Source organism: Tympanuchus pallidicinctus, unplaced genomic scaffold (genome assembly GCF_026119805.1).
Source record: "Tympanuchus pallidicinctus isolate F22 unplaced genomic scaffold, pur_lepc_1.0 scaffold8, whole genome shotgun sequence".
NCBI lineage: Eukaryota > Metazoa > Chordata > Aves > Galliformes > Phasianidae > Tympanuchus > Tympanuchus pallidicinctus.
Genome location: NW_026294802.1, coordinates 12,633,047 through 12,658,358, shown reverse-complemented (window position 1 = coordinate 12,658,358; position 25,312 = coordinate 12,633,047). Strand labels below are relative to the sequence as shown.

Below are 25,312 nucleotides of genomic sequence, written 5' to 3'. Positions count from 1 at the left end.
TGCAAAAGAACGAGGGGCAGACACCTATTGAACATGTGGTTACAGGAAGGGGGAAGAAAGAAGAGCATTGGCTGCTGAGAGGAAACCAGATCCAGTCTGTGCCCTGCGGTGGGGCTTGCAGGGATGGCAATGAAGGGAAGCCAAGCAATCTAAGTAATTAAAGGGAGGCTTTGATAAAGATAGGGGACAGACTCTTCAGCAGGGTCTCTTGGGATAGAACAATGGGAGAGAGTTTACAACTAAAGAAGAGGAGATTCTGTCTGGATATAAGAAAAAGGATTCTTACAGTAAGGGCAGCGAGGCACTGGATCAGGTCACCCAGAGAAATGGTGGATGCCTCATCCCTGGAGGCAACCAAGGTCAAGCTGGAGGGGCTCTGAGCATCCTGATCTAGCTGTGGGTGGCCCTGTTCGTTGCAGGGGAGGTGAACTAGATGGTCTTTAAGGGTAACTTCCAGCTCAATCAATTCTGTGATAATCTGCTGGAGGTGAGCTCCAAATAGTTGGTCTGAGACAGGGGTCACGTCAACTGGGCAAAGGCAGAAGATGGACATCCGTTTGGGCATCATCCTTCTGCAGCAAGGAGGTTTAGAAGCATAGCTGCTTTCCCACTTACGGACAATTAATTTCTCTGTTGTCTGTGCAAATCTTCAGACAGAAACAACAACTATAGAAGTGTTTTGTTGGTGGTGTTTAAGAAGTAGCAAATGGCAAGCTTTATACTCCCAAATTTGGCCTGAAGTGGCCCTAGGAAAGCTGATGAGAGTGGGTGGCAACTGTAATTGCTGCTCATGTGTCTCCAAGCTGTCCTTCTGCAAAGAGCCCCAGCTGAAAGAGTGTTGGGGGCAGAGGACAGGCCAGGAACTGCCCTGCTGGTGGAGAGGTCAGAGGCTGCAATTTGGGCACCCGTCCCCATATTGTGAGGTGCCATGCGTGCAAACTGCACTAGGTAATATAACTTCTTGGGAGAAAAAAAAAAAAAAAAAAAGAAAGAAAAAAAACAGAAATTAACTCTTTCTGAAGGGAGCTCAGACTTTCAGTTCTTTTTTTTTTTGTTTTGGTGTTTGAAGTAAAGTGAAGTAACCACAAGAATGCAGTAAGGAGGCAGAGAGAATGAGAGAAGGAAACCCAGCTCTCTTGGCTCTAAAGCTGATAATCTCTGAATGCTGTCGTGCAGAAATGGCTTTGAGAGCCATGGGAAGAGCAGGTAGGTAGTACCCAGCTGCACTACGTAGGAGCTAAAGATCAGAAGTGGTGAAAGAAAACAGTCAAATGAAAAAAAACCCCAGACTACAAACCACCACACGGTGTGCACTGGAAAGAGTAGAGGGGATTTGCAGAGCTTTCATTCGTTTTGATCACTGTAGCATTCTCAGTTTGGAAGCCTCAGAGGGAGGGTGCTTCACCTGCTCAGAGGACAGCTGGAATTATGTGTAGGTTTGGGCTGCCGACCGTTTGGTAGACTCAGCGCAGCCATGGGCAGCAACTCACGCTCTTTGCCGTGGGCGCTCATCCCCCGCCCGTGTGGTGTCTTCTAAGAATCACTGGTGGGCTCTCGGGTTTCCGTAACGCGTCCGGCACAAGGGGCCGGGCCGGGTGAACCTGCTGGCCGTTTTTGTCAGAGCAGTCCAACATCTGTCCCCGTCAGTTATCCCTCCCCGGGAACGCGCCCATGTCTTTGGAAAAGGTGCCGGGGAGGGGGACGCTTCCAAAAACGGGCACAACAACTGGCTTTGCCCCATGGCCCCAGGGCAGCGCTGAAACCCTCGGGGGGAGCGGGACAGCTGACAGCGGGTGACCCGCTGGCCCTGGGGTCCCCTCGCCTGGCTCCCCCCTGGCAGCTGCCCGGCCCCGGTGCGGAGCGAGGGCGAGGCGTCAGCCGATACCCAGCCCGAAAGAGATCCCTTGGCGCGAGGCACCGAGGTGGCCGCTCTGCTCTGCCCCCCTCCGCAGCACCAAAGGGTTCTGCGACGCTAATCCTAGCACCTGTCCCTGCCTGGGGCGGCAAGGAGAGTTTGGGGTTGGGGGAGGAGCGGTCCCATATGTTTTTCTCTGTCCTGGATTGGGAGCGTTCCCTCTGACGCACCTAGAGCCCAGAACATATGCTCTCTTCAGATCCGAAATGCTGTCTGCTTCCTTCCATCCCCGGTGGCTGCAGCGAGGATCCTGCCTTCCCTGCTCCCCGGCAGCCACGCCACTTGCTGCCCGGGCGCTGCAGGACGCCGCGCGGTCGAGGCTTCCAGGGCCGTTCTCCGTACGGGATTTCTAATTTTAGGAGCCTCCGCTGCGTATGGTTGAGCGCTGCCTCGCTGGATCCCAGAAGAGAGGGGCTGAGCCGAGCCGAGCCAGGCAGCGCCTTTTTATTTTCAGCTGAGCCAGTGTCAACCTGAGTGGCCCCAGAGGCCTGAGCCAAGCACTGCGCAGGGCTGCCAGAGTCCTTCCCACCAGGCTGAGAGACGGAGGCTCGCGTCTGAAGCCTCCAGTCCCGCGTCCTCTTGGCCTTCACCTGGAGGATCTTTGGCTATGTATGGTGTGTATTGTATGGATTATCAATACCCAGTCGTCCAGGTAAGCGGAAGGAGAGCGGCATCTGTACGGCAGCGCGGTGCTTGCTCCTGGGGCACGCCGCAGCCTGTGCGCAGGTTGGGTAGGGCGCTGCTCAGCGCGTGCCAGGCCTCGGCTCCCCAGAGGCTCTGCCTTGAGCCTCCTTGCATGCGAGTGCTCCTGTTTGGCACTTCCGGACTGCAGTGTTTGAGACCTGTGTGCTTTGTTTTGCATTTTTGGCTTTTAAAATACTTTTTTTTTTTTTTTTTTTTGATGGGGGGGTGTGATTTGACAGCAATGTCACGCTCTGCCAACTGCTGTGTTGTCAAGTGCCTCGCTGCTTTGTCCAGGGCATGTGACTTGTGAGTGTGACTGCAGTCTGTCCCTACGGGGCTGGCAAGCCACCGGGAGCGGCTGCTCGCCCGCTTTCCTCCTCCCTCCCCTGAAACCACCAACAAAACCTTGAGCAAAGTCTTGTTTGTCACCTTCCCATTCTTGGAGACCCAGCAAGGATCTGTAGGGCGGGAGGAATGGGTGCAGCGCTTTGCTCGAGCCTCGCTGGGGAGGGGGCTATATTTGGAGCACACGTGTGCGTTCCTGGCCCGTCCTGTGAAGTCTTGGAGGAGCCAGAGGCCGTGGGTCAGGCTTGAATGCTTTCGGAGCCAAGTGAAGGATGATGTTCTCTGTGCAGCCCTCAGCTATTCAGTGTCAGCATTCCTCATCCTCAGAGGCCTCAAATTCATCCAGAAAATGTGAAAGGTAGACTACGAGGTGAAGATTATCTACCCTGAGATAGTTCAGATAGCTGCTAAAGAGTATTTTGTTAGGTTACCTTGTACCGCGGGTTTTGTTACGTACATGAATAGGCTCCACCACCAGAAGTGTGTCTTTTGGTTGTTAAGATTTGTTCCTGATAAATTGGTTCTTTGCACTTGAACCTTTTTTATTCTCCCTCTGGCCTTGATCCAGCTGGCAGGTTTGCTCCATCTAAACTTGAGCCAGCACAGAAATGCAGGTAATGGGATGTTAAAATCGAAGGCTGTGCTTTCTTTCCACCCTAGCGGCACAGGGGAATTAGAGGCATAGCAAAAGAAAAAGTCCTGAAACTTACTGAAAGCAGAGTGGTTGTGGCTTTCTCTTCTCTCTCCATTTCTGTCACTTTGGAAGTGTACATGTAAACCACTTGGGCCAGCTGAAGGTTAGTTCCCTAGTTGTGCCCTCTCCAGCGTGATCTCAGCAGCTCCATTGCCTACTGCTTGAACGGTCTCATCCAACTCATTTCCTGATAGGGTGTGAATGATAGGAACTGTGTCATCAGATACATCTGAGGCGAGCACAGGTTGGATATTAGGGAAAATGTCTTCTCAGGAAGAGAAGAGCCGTGCTGCAGTGGCACAGGCTTCCTATGGAGGTGGTGGAGTCACCATCCCTGGAGGTGTTCCAGAACTGTGTGGATGTGGCACTGAGTGACTGGTCAGTGGGCATGGTGGGGATGGGCTGGCTGTTGGACCAGGTGATCCCAGAAGTCTTTTCCAACCTTAATGATTCTGTGATGCTGTGATGCCACTTCACAGTGCAGGAATGAAGTTTCAGTGTGTGTGTGCCTGTGATGCGCAAACCCCCTTGAGAGCCACAAGTATTGGCATCTAGATCTGTTCTGAATATGTGTTTTTTGAATAAATGCAGCAAGTAGGAAGGGATGATCTCATGGCTCCAAGCAGTATGTTCCTTGGGCTTCCAGTGCTTAGCTCTGTTTGTGCATTCTTATTGCTTTCAGCAGTCTGTTCTGCAGTTGGGGTCCTTGTTTCCCTTTTATAGAAGGCATAAAGGGGCAGCTGAGTGGGAGCCCACCAAGCTTATTGTGCTTGACCATCAGACAGTGCTTGTACCCTAGTCCTCAGGGGGAAAGATGACTGGCATGGATCAACCAATTAATTTTATCTGCCTTATTATTGGATGTTGCTTTGTTGGCTCCAGGGTGATCCCAAGACAACAAAGACCTCAAGTGTTAACAAATGTCATCTTGTTCTCAGTGGTATTCTGGAAGCTCTTGAAACTCTGTATTAGATATTCAGTTCAGATGGGTTGGGGGCAGTCAGATGTCCTGTGGACCTGTGATTCTTGTTGCTTGAACTTGTCCATTAGAAATTGGGTGTTTTCTTTTGCCAAACAGGAGCAAAGGTAGATAAACTTCAAGCAAGAGAGAGGAGATGCTTCAGACCGATGGGAATCCCCAGTCCTCTGGCATAGCCTCAGAGCAGTTGTACCAGCAGGGGGGCAGGAGGCAACGCAGGGCAGGGCACAGTGTTTGAGTAGGGGCTTACCCATTCTCTCCTTTCTGCAAAGGGCTCTTCTGTGGCAGATATGTCTGAGGGTTCCTAAGGTGGAGGCCAGAATGGATTAGAAAATGATGCTGTTTCACTGAAAAGAGATGGGATGAATGTAGCACACCTCTATGGCAGGTTGGATATTGGGAAAGATTACTTCTCAGGAGTAGTGCTGCGGTAGCACAGGCTGCCCAGGGAGGTGGTGCAGTCATCATCCCTGGAGGTGTTCCAGAGCCGTGTGGATGTGGCACTGAGGGATGTGGTCAGTGGGCATGGTGGGGATGGGCTGGCTGTTGGACCAGGTGATCTGTGAGGTCTTTTCCAACCTTAATGATTCTGTGATTCTAAAGGTCTGTGCTATACCCTTCCATCTGTGACAAGAAATTTCCACCCTGTGGCACAGTGGAAACCGAGTGAATGCTAAAGTTGAATTAAGTTTGATTGATTTACAGAGGGCTGAAGACGAGATGCACGTAGCTAAAACTCAGAGCTTTGCCATGGTGAAGGGATAAGGAGGTCACCGTGTTTTGACCCAGAATTGCGCTGTGGAATCTCAGGTTTGTAATAGAGGGAGAAAAAAAAATCCAAGACTTTCCCCGGTTGTGCAATATAGCCTGCAAACCTGTAGCGTCTTCAAAAGTGAGTTAGTGGAGAGGATGAAATAACTCAGGAGAACATGGACTCTGAGTCAGAGCCCCATGGGGCCGTGTGGGGCCTGGCTGCCTCCCAGAGGACCACACAGCGGGCTGCCCGCTGGGGCTCTCTGCATCTCAGCAGAGCAGTGAGGCAGCAGCTTGCTCGGGCTTTTCACAGCAAAGGAGGGAGCTGGGCTGCGAGGCGTGCTCCTGCTGCCCTTTGGCTGAACAGGAGGAAGGGAGGGAGGCAGAGGTGTGTTTGCAGCCATCAGATTGGGAAGCAGCATGGAGCAGCACAGCAACGCAAGGCCGTGAAGAATCACCACTAGGCGTATATATCTAAGTGTAAGTTATAACAGGGGATACAAATGCAAAGGAGGGCAAACAAGGATGAAAGGTGTTACTGCGGTGTCTTTTCTGCTGGAAAAGCCTGGGGAGCCCCTTGAGGGCCTGGGGTTAAGAAGAAGGGCAGCTCAGCTCAGCACTCTGCTCTGGCTGAGGAACCGTGCCCGATGCTTGGCATCTCTGTGTAGCATGTTGGGGAAATCTGGGTGTCTGGGGTCCGGCTGCTCTGTGAGGCACCAGCAGTGGGCCCTTCCTGGACTCTATAGGGAAGGAATGCTGCCAGCCGCGGGCAGCTCAGATGCGGAGGTAGTAAGGGCCAGATGCTCACTGAAGATAAATGGGAAGGTGCGGAAATGGTGAAATAAGCAGGCTGGGAAGGAGCCCGGCGCCCTCCGGTTTTTATCACGAACGAAACGCAGCTCCCGGCTCTGCTACTGCTTCCGGTTCAGCACCCGGGCCGCGCACCCCCTCCGCTCCCCTTTGTGCGGGGCTGACAGCTCGGCACCCCGCGCCGGGACGCGCCCCTCCGCCCCGCGGCGTCCGGCCCGGAGTAGCGCCGCTCCGCCGGGCAGGGGGCGGCCGGAGCTCCCGGAGCCGCGGAACCCCTTTCGGAGCAGGGCCGGGCGGGGCGAGGCGGGCGGGGCGGGGGCGGGCCTGGCTCGCATTAATTACCTTCGGCATTCGGGGGCGGTGCTTCCCGCAGCCATCTGGATGAGCCGGGGGGGGGCGGCGGGAGGAAGGGGGAAGAAAGGGAGGAACACGAGAGAAGAAAGGGAGGAAAAAGGGCTCGGGGGGCACCGCGCCGGCAAGGCAGTGCAGCGCAGGCACCCGCCGCCCGCCCGCCTGCCTGCCTCCTCGGGGCTGCTGCTGCTTTTTTTTTTTTTCCCAGTTTTTTTTTTTTTTTTTTTTTTTTTCCTAACCCTCTCTTTCCCCCCCTTTCCCCCTCCCCCCCCTTTTTCCCCTTCTCCCTTCCCTTTTTCCTCTTTTGTTGTCGGGTTTCCCCCATTTTGGTTTATGGAGAAAAAGAAAATGGTAACTCAGGTAAGGCTGGCGGGCGGCTGCCGTGCCCGGCTTTGTCTCGGAGGCGAGAGGGCAGCGCGGGGCTCTGCCGGAGCCCGGGGGGGTGGGGGGTGGGTGCAAGAGAGCCCCGGCGCTCCGCCGCTCACCTGGCGCGGGGGTCCCGCACTGCCCTCTAGGGAGAGCGGGGCTGCGGCCGCCGGACCCGGGAGCACAAAGGTGAGCGGCCACCCCCGGAACCGAGAGCTGCCCGGCGGTCGAGGGGTGTGCATCGCCCGCTGCTCGCCTTGTAAGGCTGCTACATGGTTTGGGATTTGGGTCGGTTTTTTTTTTTTTTTTTAAAAAAAAAAAAAGCAACAAAAAAACTTGTTATTTTTGGCATGGCATCTGCAAGTCGCCACCGGAGGGGGGGGGGGGGGGGTGGTAAAGGGAGGAGGAGAGCGGCATCGCAGAGCTGGAATCCTTTGGAGTTGGGCATTATATAATGCCCCGCAGTGCCTTGCAGAGCTGGGAACCTTGGGGGGATATTCCTGAGGGGAGGTGGAGGGAAGAGCTCTCACAAGGAACTTTTCTTCAGTTCGGGTTTTTTCTTCTCTCTTTCCTGCGGAGCTTTGCATTTTCCTACCCAGATGCACACTGTAGCCCTGGCTGCACTCGTTGCCCCCGGCTGTGTCCCTCTGTGCCAGCCCTGACCGAGCTCTGCATGTCCCGCTGCACGGGGCCGAGCAATCTGCTGCAGGGAGGGACACCCTCTCTGACCCTTCCATCTCCCATCCCACTTCCATTGTCAGGGGCTGAAAAATGGGTCTCTGTCCTATGTAGTAAGGTATCTCCCAAGCCCCACCTCTGCTCCTGCTGTTTCGTCCCATCCATTACTGATTCCTTTATATCTGGACGGAGGCTTTCTGTTTTGAGGCTGAAGAGCTCTGCAGAAATCTCCGGAGGCACTCTGAACCTATGTTCACTTCCGTGAGTGAGGGAGAAAAGCTGTCTCTTCGCAGGCGGGGTCCGTTTGTGTGTGGCTACATGCTCGGGCTGTGCCAGGCTGGATGGAGGGGGATGCCCATGGGCGCATTCTGGAGTTGCTATGCACAGCTTTATATGCAGGGTGCTCCCTGCCACCACCGTTATGCAGTGCGGGATGGCGCTGAGCGTGTGCGGTCAGTGTGTGCCTGGGAGCTGGCACCTCAGAGCTGCCTGATTTGGAGAAAGAGGTGCTGGGGAGGATGGGGTGCTGCTGGAGCACTCGGTGAAACGGGAGGGCGAGTGGAAATTCACCTAGAGCTTTGGGATGCGATTGGGCTAGATGACCTTAGTGGTCTTTTCCTACTGTAATGGATCTTAGATTCCTTGTGGACCGCACGTTGTTCGCATTGCTTGACCTTGCATTATAGCTGTCTTAAGAGCATGCAGTACCCAGGCTAGGATTGCAGGGTTTGCACTGCATAGTGATGCACTGATGTTGAGGAAGATGCACGTGTGAGAAAACCCCAACAGTAAGGAGCAGAGCTTGGGCTTCCCCTGGCTGGGGCTCTGGGGATGATGATGATGATGCTCGTTTAGGTGAGCACCGCAGTGCTGGGCTGCATGGGGGACGGTGGCATCTTGAGGGCGATGTCCCCGTCCACAGCATGCTGCAGTGGCGTGGCCTCATTCACAGCTTGTGAACTTGCTTCCTTGGGGCTCCATTTAGCTTATGAAAAGTCCACGTTGCTGGTACCTGAAGCTGCTGAATGAATTCAGCATTGCTGTAGCAGTGCCTTGCTCTGCTTGGTTCCATCTCCAGACGCCGCTGTCTGCCTTGTCTGTTGCTTTTTAGGGAGCAGCTTGCCCGTTTCCTTTGGAAATCTGGGAGATGAGCTCTTGTATAGGCACGAGGGGATGGTGAGACAAGGTAGATTGCAGCTGGTGAGGAGAATGGAAATAGCGATAGACGGGAGGTGCTGGAAGGGAAGAAGAGGAAACCTAAATAGCTAATTGAGAGCAAGAGCTCAGATTCATTAACAGAAAGCACCCTGCTCTGATTCACCCCCCCCCTCCCCCCCCCCGCTTAATCCTAAATCGGTGAAAATGAGTGTTAAACGGAGCCCAGTACAACATGTGCTAATTGCAGATGAAAGAGAAACTCTTGGGTGGATGGGAATTCCACGTTTAAGGGCTTTTTCTCCTTGTGGTGCATGGCGAGGCTGCTGGCTTGCGCGGAGCACAAAGCCCTCCCTTTCTTGGACAGCCCAGTGCCGTGCTGGCGTTTTCCTCCGAATCTGTTTCCCATCAGAGCTGGGAGAGGGGGAAGGTGTTGAGCATCTCAGGGGGCGGGAGGGGAGCTCTGCCTCTGTCGGGAGTCCCACAGCCCATGTGGCAGCGCTGCGCGCAGGGCCGTGTGCCTTTGTAATGAATCACCCCGCCATTGTCTGCTCCCCTCCCTGCTGCCGCGATGGAGCTTTCACCTGGGCTGCTGCCTGCGCGCGGGCCTTCTTCCAAGCTGGGAAGAGGAGGAGGAGGAGGAAGGGCTACTCGCCGTAATTAAAGCCAGAGCGGGGAAAGCTGCTATTTCCAGCCTGCAGCACCCCGGTTTCCCTCCTTCTCCGCCTTGAGTGGCTGCCTTTTGATGTGGGTGTAGGCAGGAACATCTGAAGGTCCCCTTTTGTGAGGTTGTGGGATCACCGGGCTCCATTTTGTGGCACCATCCGAGGTGCCTTTGCTGCCGGCGTGCCCCCTCCTGTCCCCCAGCACCCCTCAGCGGCTCCAGCCAGAGCCGTTTATCTTGGCACGTGTTTCGCTCGCTGTGCTCTGCCCAGGGCTCAGGGAGGTGATGGCGTTTGTGGCTTTGAGACTAATTTATGTCCTTGTTAAAACGAACCAGCGAGCAGTCTCATTTTTTCCAGAGGTTTTCATCCCTTCCCCCTTCCATAACCCTTTCCCTCCCAGACCCCATGTGCAGCTAGAGACAACCTTGCACGGCCCAAAGTTGCTCGTTCAGCCAATGATAAAAAAAAAACCAAAAAAAAAAAACCTAAGAAAAAATGACAGAGCTCCATAAATGGAGATCTTATTTAAATCGGAGCAGCAGCTGACTCATTAAAGGCCTCTCTATCTCCTTTTCTTTACTCTGCCTTGTTCTTTTCCCCTGTCTCCCTACCTCCCATGACAGTAGTCTGTGCTCGCTCTGGGCTCAGGCAGTGGGGGTGGATTTGGGGACCAGAGACGATGCCCATCATGACAGCCACCTCGCAAATGTGCGAAGCATCCTGTTGTAGGAGATCATCCTCCTTTGTTTGAACTGTCTGCAGGGGAGCCCAAGTGCCAGGACAGCCTCTCCTCCTGTCCCCGTATCGCTTCTTTGGGATCTCCTTCCCTCTAGCAAGCTGGATGCTCCAGCATCTCCTCCTTCCCCCTTTCCCCACCCTTCCCTCAAAAAAAGGGGGGTGGTGGTGAAGAAAGAGCTTTTTCCACGCATTGAGGGATTCTCTTGGGAGCTACCGCTATTCCCCAGCCCTTTTCCTTGCTTGGAGGATGGCAGCCCCCTCTCCCTCAGCTTATTTGCTATTTGCTCCTTGGTTTGGTGTCCCCCCTGCATGAGCTGTCTGAAGGGGATTGCTCTTCTTGTATCCCACGGCCTCATGCTCTTTTTCTTTCATTGCCGTTCTGAACGCGGTGCTTGTTTATGCGTTACCTGACTTTCTGCCTCTGTGTACCCCCTAGTTCTTGCCTCCCTTCTGCTGTTTGTCGTAGGACCTCGGTTTAGCGCTGCGGGCACCATGTCAGCAGCAGAGGTTTGTGTGAGAGGAGTCCTGGCCAGGCCCTTTTCCAGGAGAATCTCCCCCGGAGATTGAAGGATGGACCTGCAGCTCGCTTGCCCTGATGTAAGGACTTGTTTGTTTGATGTGGGCCTATGGATTGTGTCTATAACTGTTGGGATAAGTAGGAATTTAACTGCTGGTGAAGAAAGGCTTATTCTTAAGGGCTTTTTCCCTTTGTCACCTTTCCTGAGCGCTTTCAGATGTGCCGGAGTAAAAGCAAACTCACAGGGCAGCCTCGGGATGGCAGAAGTTGCATGTAGCATTGCCTAGGAGGGATGGCAGTGCAAAAGGAACCTGATACGGCAGTGCCATTTCCTTCAGTCCTCGTCTTAGAAAAAACCTCGCTGCTCCGCAGCGCGTATCTTCTGCAAGTGGTTGGGAAGCTGATCCCACATACCTGGGAGCTGGGACAGGAGGGGGCATGGGTTTGCCTCAGTGCATGCCTTCCTACTCGGATGAAGAGCTATGTAATTTGAAATGCTGTTTTACTGCTATCTTAGGAACTGATAATTTGTGAAGTATCTAGATTAGTGCAGAAGGTTGCAGCGAGCTACCCAAAATATCCTCAGTTGGAGGCTGGAGAAGGAAGGAGCCCTTAATATCACTAATGCCTTTCACTGCAAGCTGTTCATTTATGATGGCTGCGGTGCATTTAATTAGTATTGACCATCATTTTACTATAATATTCCCTCCATTACCAGTGCAAAGAGGGTTGGGGGGGGAGGTGATCTTTTTTTATTGTTTGTTTTTCTTTATTTTCTGGTTCTGGGCTTACTAACTGCTTCAGGTAGAATGCCTGACCTATTTCCCTCCTAGCTGCAAAGTCACAGGATTCACTAAAGGGCATTCCTCTAAATACTCGTGAGGAAGTGGTTATTTTGCCTCAGTGTGGTCTTGAATAATACTTGAAGGGATGTAGTCAGATCCTCTTCTTCCTGGAATCTGAGTAGAAAGATGTTAACGTTCCTCCCAAATGCATTTTAGTTTGCTGCTACGGAGTGCTTTGTGATGCTGTGCCATGTGGGATGGTTTTTGCAGTGGATAGGCTGCTTTTGTAGGGTTCCCAGAAGCGAGAGCAATTAATGATCAAATGAAAGCCGTGTAAAAGTAGTGTGCTTTGCATATAGAAGAGAAAATAGGACAAACGCAGGGTCTGTTCAGCAGCGTGATTTGTTTAAAATATCTGATGGATTTATTTATATTGCTTTGCAAAACTGTCTGTTGATACGATTCAGCAACATTATTCATTAACTGAATTGAGAGTATCGAGATGGTAATGGGAAGGCACTTCAGTTCTAGGGCATTTCCATATTTTAAGTTAGGAAGGAAACCTTTGTTTGCTCTCTGTATTTCTGTGCCTATTTCTGATGGTCTTTAATCACATGAGTGCCTGCTATTTTTTTCCACAAAAAAAAAAAAGGAAAGAAAAACCAGACAGCCTTCCTCCCATCCCCCCAGCTCCAGTCCATGTGGCACCGCGATGACCTCTGCCAGTATCAGTAGCAGGGTTGGCCGATCCAGATGCATCCCACAGACCTCTGCCACTTACCCTGAATGTGTAATTAGCTGTCGTTTTCTGTACAGACCGGCTTGATGTGTGTTTGCCAGTTGGTTTTATAGATTTGCTGACAGCAGAGGAATGGTGACTTTTCGCAATGTTAGGCATGCACAAATAGGCATGTTTTCTCTTCCATCCTTATGTGACCCTGGCATGAATGGCTGAGGTGAGATGGATCTTTTCACTGATTCTGCATGAGCTCCAGTCAATAGCTTGTCCCGTCCAAGTCCATCCTTTCCTGCTCCTACTGCAGTCAAACTTATCTCTTTCTTCCCATGTAACTGTATGTCCTCTTGGCTCTCAGGCTCCTAGTCCCAACTTACTTTCCTTCTTCTATATCTCTAGATCATTATTTGTTTGTATTTGCAGTGGGTAACTGCTGTGCGATGCTACATGATCCCTACAAAGGGGATAGTTGAAAGTGCAGGAGACGGGTCATCCTTCTGCTGTTGCTGGTCTCCAGACATCTGGCATGGCCTGTGCTCCTGTAAGCTGTGGATGAGGCCTGAACTAGAGCATGAAATCACAGAAAATGAGACGTGAGTGGCACTGCCAGTAGTCCTCAGGAGCGTTCCTATTTCCTGATAGAACTGATGGCACATAAACCGTTGCTGTGGAGGGCTTGAGCAGCCTGCCTTAAAACATTTGTGGTGCTGTTGCCTGCCCTGACAGTCCAAGTCCTTTGTTTTCCACGCGTTACTAAATCTTTCCTAATATTTCATATTGAACTTTGTCCACGTTTGTTCTTTCCATGATAAATGCAAAGAACAGATTTGTTCTTCCCTTTGCTACAGACTGTGTATGCTGGATTATTTTTTTTTTATATAATTTTAGCTTTTTTTTTTTTTTTTTTTTTTTGGACCATTGTGTGTAGCTTTGCTAGCAACGAGCTTAATAGAATGTAAGAGATAAGCAAAACCAAATGTTAGTGAGCCTCATATATATAGAGATGAAATAGAAATGCAGATAGCCCGAGTAAGAGTTTGGATGTTTTTTCAGAGCTGTGAAGAACTGAAAGCAGGGTCTTGTAATGGGAAGTATCAGCAGCCTTAATAGTAGGTGGCACTACCAGCTCTGCCTGTAATGGAGACTTTCTCCCAGAGTCGTCAGTTTGTAAATGCCAAAGTGGAACTGCAGTCTGAGTATTCTGTAATCTGAGGGTGCAAGGAGACACCAAAAATGTCCAAGTAATTGCAAAGGTAATCTTTTAGCAGGCTCTGAAACCTGCCCTTGGGTTGGGAGGCTGGGATACTGTTAAAACCCTCTCCTCCTGTTATCCTGCTTAAAATTCAGTCTGCACTCATGGTCCTGGGGAGTTCAGGCTTTCTACGTGCTTTGTTAGTCCTGATCTCACTGAGCTTTCTGGCTTGGAGGGCATTTTTGACTTTCACGTAACTGCTTTTGATTAACTAAGATTTAGATAATCAGAGTTTGCCCAATATGGTGCAGAGACCATCATTCACCTATCGGGTCTTGCTGAGGCCCTTTATACGAAGCCTGCATTCTCCCTCCAGTCCTACTAGCAAAATCTGCTTCAAATTACTTAGAGAGCAATTTAAAAATGCCTTGGAGAGGAGGTCTGATTTCTTGGATAGTGCTAGTCCTCCTTTGTTTCATGTACCCTCAATGAATAGCAGAACCCTTAATTTGATTTGTTGTTCTTTGTAGCCTTTCTTATTTTTGCTATTGTTCAGTATGGCGTATAAAAGGGGGTTATCAAAACTGAATGATTATGCAGAGGACTCAGGAATATTAGGGAGCAGAAATAAGAAAGGCTTTTGTTTTCCAACTTGTGTCCTTTCCAGCTCTGAAAAATATAATTTAGATAAATAGGGCAGCAGGGGGAAAGGACTTCAGAATTTCAATAGGAAGAGTTCTAAATCTGTGCTGTCCTGTGGAGGATCCTTCCAGCCTGAATCAGGAGATAGAGGAGGAGCATGGAAATTTGGTGAAATTAGTAAATCAGACTATTTGCAGCTGTTGGTTGGGCTGTAAGGCGTTGTGGTACGGCAGCTTTGCTCAGTGTTCAAATATCTTGTACACATTAGTTTGCTCTAACTGTTTCCCTTGCCTTTCTTTATGTGCATGATGAAACTGTTAAATTTGGTTACGGAATTGGTATGCAAAACCACTCTCAGATCTACATCTCACCTCAGTGTAGGATGAAGCTCTCTGCTGTCTCAAAGCAGCACAAAAAGGAGAAAAAGTATTTCTAGGAATCCCTCTTAGATACATTTGTCTTTGAGGCTTGTGTTTTGGTGGTGGGGTTGGGTGAGCTTAGACCTTTGCAATGGAGCTGAAAGGACATGGTGTGCAGGGAAGTGGGAATGCCAGAGGCTTTGGGCTGAGCCTGGTGTGCTTCTCTGCTCCGGGTGACTGGGAGCTCTGGACCAGGCTCTGAATGAGTATGTGGTAAAAGCAGTTGATGAAGTGTCTGAAGAGTAATCTCTGCTTGGTGCTGTGCTTGCCATGGGGTGCCATCTTTGGGAATTCCAAAAAATGCTGTTTCACGATTAGTTCAGTCTTACACTTGACTGAATGTGGCTGTGTCTATGCTCCCCATGGCCCATTGCCATTTGGCAGTGCTGCTCCTGGACCGCTATTAATTTACTTTCTCATTTGGTTGTGCTAGGAATGGTTCTCAGCTGGATCACTGTCCCCAAGAGTGTCGGTACCAGCATGACTGTGATGCAGAATGCGGTCAAGGGGGCTGCAGGCCTTGGTGGCGCAAAGAGTTCGGGTCATCCAAGGCTTTCTGTCAGCCTGCATCCTAAGAAGTAATTTTTGGAGGGACTCTATAAGTCTTCAAAGTTGTTGTTGGTTAATGTACTGGAAGGGATGTGAGAAGAAGTGAACTGGTGGGAACTTAGGTGGGAAAAAAAACCATGGCTGCTGATGTCTTGATGCACTGTCAGAAAGTGAGAGACGAACTTAAATAAATCATGTTACATCAGATTAAGGATCTCTGAGCTGTGTTTTCCATCAACTCTGAAACTGTAGCTTTAGGCAGACTGATAGCAGCTTTGGCCACAATGAGGGGCCCCCAAAAATCAGCCCTCTGTGAGGAGGCAGCAGAGGCAGTAGTGTAACTGTCCCCCAGCTTTTGGCTCAAATGTGATTTCTTAGGACTTTTTTTTTTTCCTTTTTTGCTGTTAGCAATACTCTTAATTAGTTCTGACAACAAGCTGCGGGAGTTACAGTGAGTGTGGTACAGAAGCAAGGAGAGAGCTGTGCTGGGGGCTGCGGGCTCCAGCTCGCTGGGGAGAATGCTTGCCAGGCCCATTCCCATTCCATCAGATAGAAGCCATGAGGCCTGTCTGCTGCATAAAGCACAACCAGAAAGCCAGAGAGAGACACTGAAGCTCTGAGCTGCTTGATGTGTCACGTGGAGGGGAAGGACAGCTGGAGCTGGCTAATAGTAATTTCTTAATATCTTGAAGGAGCATGAAGGGAGATAAAATTCACTCTTCTACGTAGGTTATCAAGGGGTGGAGTGTTTTCTGAAGTGCAGTAGGGCTCTAGGTTGGCTGTGAGACTCAGTGCCTTGCCATACAGTTGTTCTGAGATGCTATCTGACCTCAGACTTGGAGAAAGTAAGTCGGTGGCAGAAAGGAACCTCCTGTGATTGACATGCAGAGCATGCTGAGCCTCCTGGCTCACGCTGCCAAAGTGTGAGCGTGTGGCTGGGCTGCCTGCAGCCGTGCAGCAGAAGTGGTTTAGGAGTTGCTCTTAACTGCATCTGATCCACCTTCCTGAGTCCATTGGTTCCTGCAGTGATTCCAGCAGAAGCAGAACGCAGAGCAGTGCAGTTGCTGATACTGTTCCCTCTGCGGTCACCAAAAATCGATCACTGCCGTGATGTGGAAGTAGTCCTGGTTACACTGTGGTAGGGAATTCTGGGGTTCTGGAAAGGCTTTGCATCTTAGGCATGCTAGGGAAAGTGCTAACACTGATAGGTTGTCATCACATGTTCATCTTAAATGATTTTTGGAGTATTGCTCTCTTGAATAAACACTGTTGTTTAATTCCTGGATTTGAAGGAGTTTTTTCATGTGTACTGGCCTGCCTGTTTAATCTCCTAGTGTGTTTCGAAGATGCAGGAAAGCAAAGGACTTTATGGAACAATACGCTGGCTGCTATAGGTATTAATGACACTGTCATTGGCCACTTTTGAACATCAGCTCTCACTGCAGCTTTAGTAGCAGACAAATGAGCTTTACCGGCATGGTTACATGGAGCTGGAGAGGATCTTGCAGAACAGCAGTGTGAATTGGAGCAGTGATCTGTTCGGCACCTGGCTAGGCCTGCAAGTTGTCAGCATTGCCTACCCTGTCACTTCCAGCAAAACAGAGAAGCTCAGACAAGATAAAGTTAAAACTAAGTGCTGAAGGTTGTTCTGGAGAAACTGAAGAATGTTTCTGAAGTTTGACAGTGATGGAGCATGTCCACGGGCTGTGCTGGCCCAGCTGGGGGAATGACTGTGTGGAGTCTGTCCAGCCAGCTGGGTCTCCAGCTTCCCGAGGAACGAGTGTGTTTGGTCGCTCTGTTTCGAAGGCACGTGTCTGTGGGGCATAGCAACTGCCTGCCCCTATGCCACGCAGTGCTTTCATACCAGCAAGAACAATTCCAGTTCCTGATGTTCTCGTTGCTTTGGCTTAAAACTTTTACATCTTGAAAGAAATGGTTCGCTTTAGCTTATTTCTTGCTTTCAGTTAATTGTCCTCCTTCTGAAGCAAAGAGGATTATCATCTTGAGCAGTTACGCACTCGTGCTCCAGGATCTCCTTCCTCCTTGCTCTCAGTTACGAAATTAAGTGTTTCACATCTCATCTCTTAAAGAAGGAGGTTGCACCTTTGAAAGTTGTTGGCAGAGCCTGCTGAGATCTTGTGATGTTTTAGGTCAGCTGTCAGTGATAGTAACCTGATCTATGGCAAATCTCTCCCTCCCTCTCCCCAGGGTGCCTGCTCTGCCATTTGCGTGCCATTAGGGCTGATATGATCCAAATTAAATTCTTCATCTGTTTACATTTATTTTCTGAGTCATGAGAGGTCCTTGGGAGCTCTTGGGATTAAATGTTGTTTTCCTTCCTCACGTTTTTCTTTTTGTATTTTAGTGAACTTTTCCTTTTTTAGTTGCCTGGGTTGGATGCCTTCTTTCCACCTTAGTGTGCTGGTGCTGGTACACGGCCCATCACGGGAGTAATCCGCAGCTGCACTGTCAGCAGAGGAGCTCTCGTTATTTTGATGTCTGCTGCAAAATGGTGGCTCCTGCTCTAAACTACTCAGTGAGGTAATTGCTTAGCTTCCAGTGTATTTTGCTTACATTGTGCGTGAGGTCCCTTAATAGGATAGAAAAGCATGAGGTGTTTTTTCAGGGCCAGGCTGGGTCTGGCTTCTTACTGGATCCTTTTTCATTTTCAGTGATACAGAGGCCAGTTGTGGTGGTGACTGGGAGCAGAATTGTAAAATCCTGGCACTGACTGCTGGCGAAGCAGCGGGATTGTTGTCACTCTCTGGTCTACACTGCTGTGATTGCTATTTTATATTTTTAATATAAACAGCATCTTTTTGGTGGTGCTGCTGCTGGTATTCCAGGAGCTGTGATCCAGAAGGCGTGGAGGGAGGTAGCAATTGATTGATCTGACTGCTCCTTGAAATGCTATCTGCAGAGAAGTTTTGCCATTTGACAGCTCAGTACTTCGTTTTGAAGCCAATTTCTGCAGGAGTGTAGGGCAGTGAGAAGAATTTCATGAATACGAAGCTGGCTTTCCTGAGCAGCCTTGCGCAGCTGTTGGGTGCTGCCTTGGTCAAGGGGAAAAGCCCACATGGAAGTATCGTGAGGCTCTGCAGCACAGTGGAAAGCTTAATGATATCTATCGAGGCTGTTTCTGTGTGCAGTTAAAACCCAACAGTGACCTTCAGAGCAATGGAAGCACGTCCCTAGAAAGGAGAGGGCCCAGTGCAGGTCACTTCTGGGCTGTGGGAGACCAGTTTTGTCCCTTACTTAGGTAAACCCTTTGGCTGTCCCTTGTGAGTGTGTCTTCTTGGCTTCCCCTTCACAGAGTGATTAAAGTTGGAGAAGACCTCTAAGATCACCCAGTCCAACCATCAGCCACCCCCACCATGCCCACTGACCACATCCCTCAGTGCCACATCCACACGGTTCTGGAACACCTCCAGGGATGGTGACCCCACCACCTCTCTGGGCAGCCTGTGCCACTGCAGCACCGTTCTTCCTGGGAAGAAGTTTTTCCTAATATCCAACCTTTGTACAAGGCAGGCTTAATTAATCTTTCTGATGCTTCCCTATCTGTTATGTGATCATTCAGTGTTGTATGCCTTGTGGATCTGGGAAGGGAAGCACTGGTGGCTAGCATGGGAGTCCAGTTCTGAGCATGCCCTTTTGTTTTGTTTGGAATCTTGCATAATATCAGAGCCTCAAGTGTCTTATATGGGATTTTGATTTCCTTCAAAACTTGTGTTTCTCCCTGAACTTTTTTCTTAAGGTTTCTTTATGGACATGATTTAAAAAAAAAAAAAGAAGAACCAAGCTTCTAGCACTGTGCTAGTCAAAATAGCCCCCCTTAACTTGAATGACATGCAGATGACAGCTGATTAAATGAAAGCATTTTCTTCTGTGTCCTAAACCTGTTTTCTAGCCAATTTTCTTCATTCCAGTGATGGCAAAGTTCTGTGCATCTGCTAGCATCCTGCAGACAGCCAAGCAGAGCTGCTCGCGACTGAGAAACACCAGCGTGACTGCACCACTTAAATGAAGGAGAGGAGCTGTGGGGGAAAGATACGGGCTTTCACACTTCTTTGCTCCACCAGGCACTGAGATTTTAGGTTTAGTGGTTTTTGTTTTTTGTTGCACTCTCGAGGTCTACTATGGGGGCATAAAGCAGATTCTCCCAGCATGTGATCGCTGCACCCCAGAGCCAATAGCCCCGGGAGAGGTGGAAGCACACCTTGCTGGAAAGTGGAGCACCTTTTTACCTTTTTGTGTTATTTAGTGTGTTTGGACAGTAATGGGAGCTGTGCTCATGAATATTTGAGGTGTTCAGGTGCCTTTTGAGGGCTGGAGAGAGGGGATGTGGTCGGGGCAGAGCAGGGAGCGGCCATGGCCCTGCATGTTTGTGTCCTCTCTCTTATTCTAATAGACTTCTCATCGGGATGGATGTGCTCTGAAATATTTATTGCCCTGTTTAAATATTCATCGCTGCAAAGGCAGCACAGCCGGATGGCAGCAGCAGAGCCCCAAGGGACAGGGACTGCAGCAGTCCTCGGCATTTCCTCTCAGTAATATGATTAAAAATATATATATTTAAAAAAAAAAAAAGAATACTGGGCATTCCCCCTCTGCCACAGATTGACAGAAGCAGCCAGGCGTGTGTTTCTGCTGTTTTCTCTTTGTGCCAAAGGCTTGCTCCTTGGTTTGGGTGCAGGGTGCTGCTCCTGGCTGCCAGATGCTGGTGCTCTTCTCCAAGCCCACATCCTGAGGCTTTCTGCATCCTGGTGATGTGGGTAGGAGGGAGCTGGCTGGCAGGATGGATTTTGGTCCTCTGTAGTCTCTTTTCTGCTCTTCTGGAGGTAGAAGCAAGCTGGTAGACACTACTATAGAGGTGGAGGTTGCTGAGGGTCACCAAGGGCTGAATGTCATGGGAATGTGCATAGTGACACACTAATGGAGCTGTGGGTGCTGGCGGGCATGTCATCAAAATGAGAAGCTCGTCTATCAATTGAACTTTTAAGTCTATCGATTCAGCTTCAGTAATATATAGCAGCTTAAAAGTGTGGCTGCCAGTAAGAAACGATTTAGTTTATTCAGAATATTCGTTGCCTTTCTGCTGTTAAACTGAATGCTCAAGGCGTTGCCACGCTGGTGAGGCTCAGGAGGGCCATGCGCAGGAGAAGCCTGAGCTGGTTGCTGGCTGCAACAGGAATTCAGTAAACACACCTTAGCTGGAAGGCCTGGAGGGGAAGGAGGCTTTGTAAGGGCTTAGAAGCAGAGGGGTCGTCTTTCCTGAGATGCCTGCCATGCGCGGCATGTAAATAAACACCTATTATGCTAGCTTACATTGGGACATTCTGGAAGTGAAGCATAAGCAAAGCAGGTTTTGGCAATAATATGTTACGTGTCGGCAGCACCTCTTGTTCTGGGATAAAGCAGCTTTCAGGTGCGTTCCAACCGCAGTTAATGTGGCGTATCCGCGGGCTGTGCAGGAAGAATGGTCCCCCGCCTGCCCGCCCCGGCCATATGCTGCAGCCTCCTCCTGCAGTGGGCGTCCTGCTTGGGCTGATCCAAGGCGGGCCGCCTGGGTTTGTGGTTGAACAGAAGGCTATTGTTCAGACTAACTTCTGGCCGTGACACGGCTGGATCTCGCAGCAGCCGGAGAAGGAAGCGGAGTCACTTCTTCCGAGGCTGGTGGATAGTTTATCACAGCAGCTGGTACACAGAGCTGCAGCCGTGCTTGTTCCTCTCAGAGAGACTGAGCCGTTGTACTGATAAACGAGCCTGCTGCTCAGTCTCACCTGCTTTCCTTTGCACACTGATTTCCACCAACTCTTCCTAGCTTTCCAGAGCGTGGTCCTACAGATCATCCTTTACGTAGTCTTCTGGCCACGTCTGCCCTGTAGGCCCTTATGCCTCACCCTGATGCCTCTGCTTTGAATCAGGGAGCGCTCTCAGCAGCAAGGCACGAGGAGAGGACTGAATTCTTCTCAGCGGCCAACTTCATGACTGCCACTTAGAAAATCAGTAAGCAGAATAAAATGGTGAGTTTTACCAGAGCTGAATTTATTAGCTCCAGCTATTGGTTTTCTTGATGCCTTTGCTCATTAGATTAAATACTATTAGTGCCCATTGCCCATTGTTTGGTTTTTGTTGTTGTTTTTTTTTCCCATAACCATTAATATACTTTCACCAAATGATCAGTTGGCACTTAATTTTTTTTTTAACAGTAAGAAAAATAGATTGGGGCTTTCAAGTTTTTCCAGCGTATCGCCACGTTTTGGTTTGGGTTTGTGGTCACTTTTGTAGCTTTTTCCTGTTTAATTTTTTTTTAATTCCCTTTTTAAAAATGTGCATATGGAAGTGTGTACCCCGTTTCTTACCTGCCCAAGGCCACGTGCTAAAGTGATACTGCTCCCATTTCCTACTTGGTGGTAACATGCCCAAATGATGTTACTCGTGCCTTTCACCAGGCTGTTGCTCTGGTGAGTTGTTTCTTAGTGACCCCCCTGTTCCCTTCCAGCATCCCTGCTTTCCAGGATACATAAAGGAACCTTCCTTGAAAATGGAAAACTCATCTTGGAACAAATAAGTAACAGAAGATAGAACGCGTTACTGGAACGGAAAGTTATTGTGGGAAGGAATCTGCGTTTTTAAACTGTCAAATTTCTGTTCTGGAGCATATGCCAAGTCACAGATTTCCTCCCCACCGCACCCCGACAGCAGATTGATTATAATATTGTTGCTTTGTTACCCTGGCACTTGAGTCACAGATGAGTCTCGTTTGCCTTGGCTGGAGCTGTGTGCATCAGAGCCCGTCTGTTCAGCGCTGAATTGTGGCCGTCCCCGCAATGGGCCGGCAGCAGTGACAGGGCTGGGAGATTTAGCTGCCTGCATAAAAGGAGGGGAGGAAAAAAAAAAAACAAATAGAAAACCTCAGGAGGAGCTCTGGTATTGTTTCAGTATGCTGCATACGTCTCGTCCTCCACCTTTGCTCCATAGTCACGTCTGAAAGCGCGACTTCTTGCTCTGCTTTCTGCCAGCTCTGCAGTTCTTTCCGAGGCATTCAGAGCTTTCCCAATTGATTCCAGATGTGCTCGCCTTCCCTGCATTTTTCTCCCTTCCTCCTCCTCAATTGGCAGCTTTTCTGGGAGGAGCTGGAATTGGGCAGGCAGGAGTGGAGGGCTAGCACTGGCTGGTGAGAATGGGGGGACAGAAGGGGCTTGTGTGATACCGATGGAGATGACTGGCTGGGCTTTGAGGTTTAAATTTTCTCCCTGGTTGTCCATCCTCTAGCTAAGCCAGCTTAGAGCAGCACCATCACACATCTCCTGCCACTGAGGGGGAAGCTGTATGCCAGAAGCCATCTTCAAAACCCTTCCTAGAAGAGCACCAGGTATTAGAGAGAGATCTGGAAGAGTATTGCAGATAGGTATGTCACGTAGTAAGGGCTTTGAAAAATTCCTCTGACCAACGTAGATACAAATCTTTAAAAGAGGCTGAATGAGCTTCTTAAGGGTTTAACTTTTCAGGAATGAAGTCTAATTTCCGAAGCTTCGGGAATAACCCTTCATGCAGTGTGGTTTGGTGATGTGCTTGCGGATACTGGGAGACAGCCCTTCCACAGAGCAAGGATGTGGATGAGTGGGAACGGCTGCCGCTCCGTCCAGCCCAGGTCCCTGATCAGGTCTGGGGAGAAAGATGCTGGTTTGCAGCATCACATGGAGAGCTGCCATCTTCCTCGAAACAAAGCTGCTATCTGACTGCAGGATTGCCCCGACATCCTGCCGGAGAGCTACTGTGGGATTTTCTTCCCTATAGACATTCCTGTGTTATGCAGCACTTATTCCTGAGTGGAACATACCAGCTGCTGGTTAGCAGTTGGGACAGGTAGCAAACCAGCACTGTGCTGCATTATAGCCACTGCAGACGCAGGCCACTCCCAGCCCAGCCAATACTGCTCTTCTTCCCCACTATCGCTGCCTCCCAGTGTGGGAATCCACACTGGTGCGAGTGTGATCAGTTTGCTAATCCGCTGCAAAGCTGATGGCAGTTAGCTCGGATTAAACATACGTGACACATCTGCAGAGCACTGTGTCTTAGCTGTGGTTCATTTCAATTCTGGTTTGGAAGAAGAAACCTAACCCTCTTTGCTGAACAGTGAAGTAATCTCACTCGTACGGGGACGCTTCCACCGTGCCGGGTGCCTGTTGGATTAGTGTGTGAGACTGGATGGAGCACGTTCTAGGCTGTGCTTTCATACTGATTTGTTGAAAGCTGGTCGCCTTGCAGAAATCTCTCTCCCAAGAACATTGACAATGAATGCCAAATGGAAAATATTCATTCAGGGGATTGCAGAGCTGGGAAGAACACTGCCAGGGCAGATGCTAAAGGACCGGTCTAGAGTGAAAATGCGAGCCTGGCCTTTCATTTGCCTGCTGGCTTTTCTGCTTAGAAAGCATCCATCTTGGTGACCTTTCTCCTTCATCCTCAGCCCCCCCTCTTCCCTGTAATGTTCAGAGGTAGTTTCATTTCTAATGTGGAATGGAAACAGATGTTGAGGCCTTGATGGGGTCTCATGAAGCACATTTCTCTTCCTAATCAACCCCAGAGAGTGTGAACTGATTGAAAGCATTTGGTAGGATGCCTTAATTGCCAGTAAGGTTTCACTTTTTTAGGTTGTTTTTTTTTTTTTTTTTTTTTTTTTTAGAGGGAATAACATAGATTTCAAGCGCAGTAAATCAGTATTAAAACCTGAAAGCCAGTGGGTACGTTTCAGGCTGGCAAGCCAGCGTAGTTCTGCTGTATAGTGCTAAGAGAAATGGCTGTGTTGGGGTGAGTGAGTGCTTCTGGGGTAGTGCAATAAGATGAGACTGTAATCTTCTATTTTCTTTTCCTATAAAAGTGAGGTTTGAACTTATCTATTAAAAAAAGAAAAAAAAAAAAAGTACTTAAATGCATTAAAAAAAAAAGGCAAGAAAGCCAGCTGTTTTCTTTTACAGAACAGTTTTTGGTGGCCTGGAATGATAGTGTATATTGGAAGATAACTTACTCTTCCCTTGCTTTACATATCAAGGAAAAGGAAGGAGAAGATTAGATAATCAGTGCAAGCTTGCTCCAGGAAGTTGGAGGAAACATGCCTTTAAATGGTTAGATGTGTGCCTGTCTGTGTGCAGGCAGCTATTTTAGTGGAAGGTCAGCTCAGTTAGGCTAAAGTTGAGCCAATTGAAAAAGAGCATCCTTAAAATGATTGCTTGAAGTTTAAATTCAAAAAAAACACGTGAATGTGAGCCTGTCAGCTTTTAACAAAACTGACATAAAACTCCACCAAACTCTTGCAAAACTACCTGTAGGTAGAACTTTATTTCCGGGAGGGCGAAGGAGGAATTGCTATTGGATGTAAGGGTTGAAATCCACAGAGTATTGTAAATCAAATCCCAAGCCCTCCATTATTGTGATCTTCCTCCAAGTGCATTTACGATCAATCTGCACCAAGGGAAGAGAGGTTGATTTTATCCATCTGGGTCAACAGACAGGCATGCCAGCACTGTGCCCTGGAGCCACAGCAGTGCCTTTTGTGGTGTGGGTGTTGGGTTAGGACCATGCACCCCTGGGCTCAGCAAAGGTTTGTGCAGAGAGCTACCAGGGGATGGTTCTGTAGTAACTGTACTCAGAGTTGTTTTTTACTGTCCCTGGGGGGTTATAATCAGTAAGTAACACTTGTGGGGAAATCATGTCTGCTTTCTAGGACACTTGTCTATTTTCATTCTTCTTTCTCTGCTTTCCTTTTCCCTTCCTTTTAGCTTCGTACATCCTTTCCATCTCTCAACTTTCCTTCTGTAGATTTTTTTTTTTTTGCCTATATGATAGGTGCTAAAGGGCTGATTGATAGAGAGCAAAGACCCGAAGTTTTAAAACTCTTCAGAAACTGAACAGGAATGAAATGGCCGTGATGTGGAAAGTGGAGGTAAAGAGCTTGTGTGGTGTTCTCAGGTACCTGAGGAATTCACGTGGCTGGGTCAGCGTTTAGTGGGATGTGGGGAGGTAAAAAGCCATCACTAATTATTCCATACACATCGCTTATTTTTGAATGTTTTCATGACCTGAAGAGCCAAAGGACAATTCTGAAAGATTATAGCTTCAGTTCCAGGGTCTGTGAGAACCGCTGATGTCCCCTAGCCCTTCCCTCCCCGCTCTTCCACTCCCTCACTGTTCTGGCTCCTGCTCTCCTCGCCCTTTGCCAAGATGTTTCAACGCTCTCAGCTGGGAACAAAACTAACCTGACAATAAAAAGCAAGTCTTTTTTCCTCTTTTTTTTCCCCTTTTTTTTTTCTGGGATACGTGCTGAAAAGACTCA

At 49.4% G+C, this 25,312-nt stretch overlaps 1 protein-coding gene across 15 annotated transcripts in view; it reads left to right on the top strand.

Moving 5' to 3' along the window:
- Nucleotides 1-25,312, top strand: part of RBFOX2 (RNA binding fox-1 homolog 2) — a 162,924-nt gene that overhangs the window by 75,623 nt on the left and 61,989 nt on the right. Inside the window, exons 1-2 of one of the 15 annotated variants that reach the window (XM_052668256.1) lie at nt 2,120-2,567; nt 10,600-10,730. The exons of 11 other annotated variants lie outside the window; for them this stretch is intronic. In XM_052668256.1, the coding sequence (XP_052524216.1) occupies nt 10,704-10,730 (27 nt within the window). In that variant the 5' untranslated portion in view covers nt 2,120-2,567; nt 10,600-10,703. Of the gene's footprint in view, nt 1-2,118; nt 2,568-6,783; nt 6,892-9,874; nt 10,731-25,312 lie in introns of those variants that run through there. 3 more of the 15 variants (XM_052668253.1, XM_052668255.1, XM_052668254.1) reach the window with 3 other exon arrangements.